The 2,725-nt window shown below is 63.7% G+C and overlaps 1 protein-coding gene across 1 annotated transcript; it reads right to left on the reverse strand.

Moving 5' to 3' along the window:
• Window positions 1-685: 685 nt before the first annotated feature.
• Window positions 686-1,786, reverse strand: SOX3 (SRY-box transcription factor 3). Its single transcript, XM_090060101.1, has one exon. The coding sequence runs from the start codon at window positions 1,741-1,743 to the stop codon at window positions 808-810; it is 936 nt and encodes a 311-aa protein (XP_089916227.1). The 5' UTR covers window positions 1,744-1,786; the 3' UTR covers window positions 686-807.
• Window positions 1,787-2,725: the final 939 nt, after the last annotated feature.

A 2,725-nucleotide genomic window follows, 5' to 3' on the forward strand; every position in this document is an offset into this window, starting at 1 on the left:
TCTCAAGTCAACGCAACATCCAGCTCCCGAGCAAGGCAATAAAACAACATGACATTAAATAAAAATAAAGACACCATCGAAGCGCAGGAAACAAAACGAGACTCGAGCACGGCCCCCCCCGCCCCCGGTGCGAGCCGCCCGGAGGCGCTGGGGGGGCCTCTTACGGCATTTCTTGATCTCTCCCCGGGGGGGGGGTCAGAAGAGGAAACAAGTCTGTTCAGAAACCCGAAAACCAGACGAAACGAAAGCTGAGGTGTCCGAACCAAACAATAAAAAAAATAAAAAACTGAAAAACAGGGTCACAGCAAAGAAAAAAAAAAAAATTAAAAATCCACCAACCGATTTACAGAAGTTTTTTTTGTTTCTTTTTTGTTTTTTTTTTTGTTTTTTTTTTTTACACAAGAAAGAGGAGGACACAAATCCCAGGCACACACAAGAACTTGCTATAAATAAAAAAACCCCTTGGCGCTCGCGACCCGCACAGATCCTCCCCCCCCCGCTCCCCCCAGCCCGCCACAAAAGTCAGTGTTATATATATTTTTATATATATATAAAAACCCCCCCGCAAAACAAACCTAAAAAGAAAAAAGTGAAGAGGGGGAGCTACACAGATGGGGGGGCCAGGCCCCGCGCCCGGCCAGCCCGGGGGAGACCACCGAGCCGCGTGTAAACATCGGAGCTGGGGGCGAGGGCGAGAGCCCCCGGCGGCACGGGGCACCCGGCCCCGGGGGCTTCTTTTTTTCGCTGGAAAATAAAATACGGGTGCGCGGTGGGGGGGGGGAGCCGAGGGGCGCCCGTCGGGGCGGCTCAGATGTGAGTCAGCGGCACCGTGCCGTTCACCGCAGTCCCGGCGCCCTGGTAGTGCTGGTGCACGCCGTGCAGCCTGCCGCCCTGCAGGCTGGAAGGGTCTGTGGCGTCCCCCCCGGGCGGGAGGTACATGCTGATCATATCCCGCAGGTCCCCCAGGCAGGCCCGCTGCGAGTGCGAGGCCAGGGCGGGCGGCGGCGAGCTGGGCTCGGACTTGACGGCCGCGCCCATGGCGCCCAGGCTCATGGCCGTGCCGGGCTGCTGGCCGTAGGCGGCGGGGGACATGCTGTAGGTGGACGCAGCGTTCATGTAGGTCTGGGCCGTGGACATCATGGGGCTGTACTGCAGCGCGGGCACGTCGTAGCGGTGCATCTGCTGCAGCGGCGGGCTGCTCATGCCCGGGTGCTGGCCGTAGCCCAGCTGCTCGGGCATCAGCGAGTAGGCGCCGTTGCTCCAGCCGTTCATGTGCGCGTAGGTGTCCAGGCGCTGCCCCACGCCCACGGGGCTGCTCACGGCGCCGCCCGGCCCGGGGGCCAGCAGGTTGCCGGGCAGCGAGTACTTGTCCTTCTTGAGCAGCGTCTTGGTCTTCCTGCGGGGCCGGTATTTGTAATCCGGGTACTCCTTCATGTGCACGGCCCGCAGCCGCTTGGCCTCGTCGATGAAGGGCCGCTTCTCCGCGTCGCTCAGCAGCTTCCAGTCGGCGCCCAGGCGCTTGCTGATCTCGGAGTTGTGCATCTTGGGGTTCTCCTGGGCCATCTTGCGCCGCTGCCCGCGGGACCACACCATGAAGGCGTTCATGGGCCGCTTCACGCGGTCCTGCTCCGCCGCCGCGGCCGCCCCGCCGCCCTTGCCGCCGCCCGGCGGCGCCGCGCTGCTGCCCGCGGCCCCCGGCGCGGCCTGCGGGCTCTTGAGGTCGCTCTCCAGCAGGCTGTACATGGCCGGCGCCGGCAGCAGCTGAGCCAGCGTGGCGGCCCCGACGGCGGCGCGGCGCGGCTCGGGCTCCGTCCCGGCGCCGCAGCCTCTCCCGGGGGCTTTGATTGACGGCCTATAAATGAGCCCCCGGCGGCCAATCAGCGCGCGGCTCCCGACAGGCCCCTGACGGAGGGGGCAAGGACCAGCTGGTTTGAATTGGGGCAAAAAAATAAATAAAAAAGGCGGGGGGGGGGGGGTGCCGTCGGGCAGCGAGCTGGGCGCGCCCAGCGCTTGGGGGGTCGGGTCCGCCCCCGCTGCCAAAAAGAGCCCCGTCTTGCCCACTTTGTTTTTCCACTTGGCTGCCCCCGGAGGGGCGGGGCGGGGCGGGGCGGCGCTCGCAAGCCCGCCCCGGTCTCTTGGCAACGGACAAGGCCCCTCGGAGCTAAAGAAAAGTTTTGGAGGGAGCTGTCAATCAAGTCCCCCCCACCCCTGCAAGCAGCGGGCTGCTGCTGTCCGGGCTGCGGGAGGCTTAAAGGCACCGCTGTCCAGAGGGCGTCCGCAGCCTCCCCGGGGGGCGGCCGGGAGAGCCTCGAGCCCCGCTGCAAGGGGAGCAGGGGGCCGGGGCGGGGCTCCGGCTCTGCCGGCTTCTCCCCCGGGGCAGGAGGGGAGCCGCAGCCCGGCGCGCTGCATCCGGGTGCGCTCGGACCCGGCCCGCATCTCTGCCTCCTCGGCTCTCCCCCAAAGCGTGGCGATCCCTTGTCACCCCGCAGAAATGGCCCGTCCCCCCCATTGCCCATGCTATAATGTGATGCTTGCCCCGTGTAGAAACGACACGCGCAAGAACTTCTTGCAAAACCTTTCCCTTCCCCATGCAACCACTCACCTTGGCTGCCAACAAGAAGAGGCTTCTCCCTTTTATTTATTTTATGAGCTATTTTACTCAAGAAATCAGACCCTACTTGTACCGATCCACCTTGCTAATTGGTTTGCAAATCAACTGCTCGTT

This window comes from Crocodylus siamensis, chromosome 8, assembly GCF_052110815.1.
Source record: "Crocodylus siamensis isolate JL-2025a chromosome 8, ASM5211081v1, whole genome shotgun sequence".
Classification (NCBI taxonomy): Eukaryota; Metazoa; Chordata; order Crocodylia; family Crocodylidae; genus Crocodylus; species Crocodylus siamensis.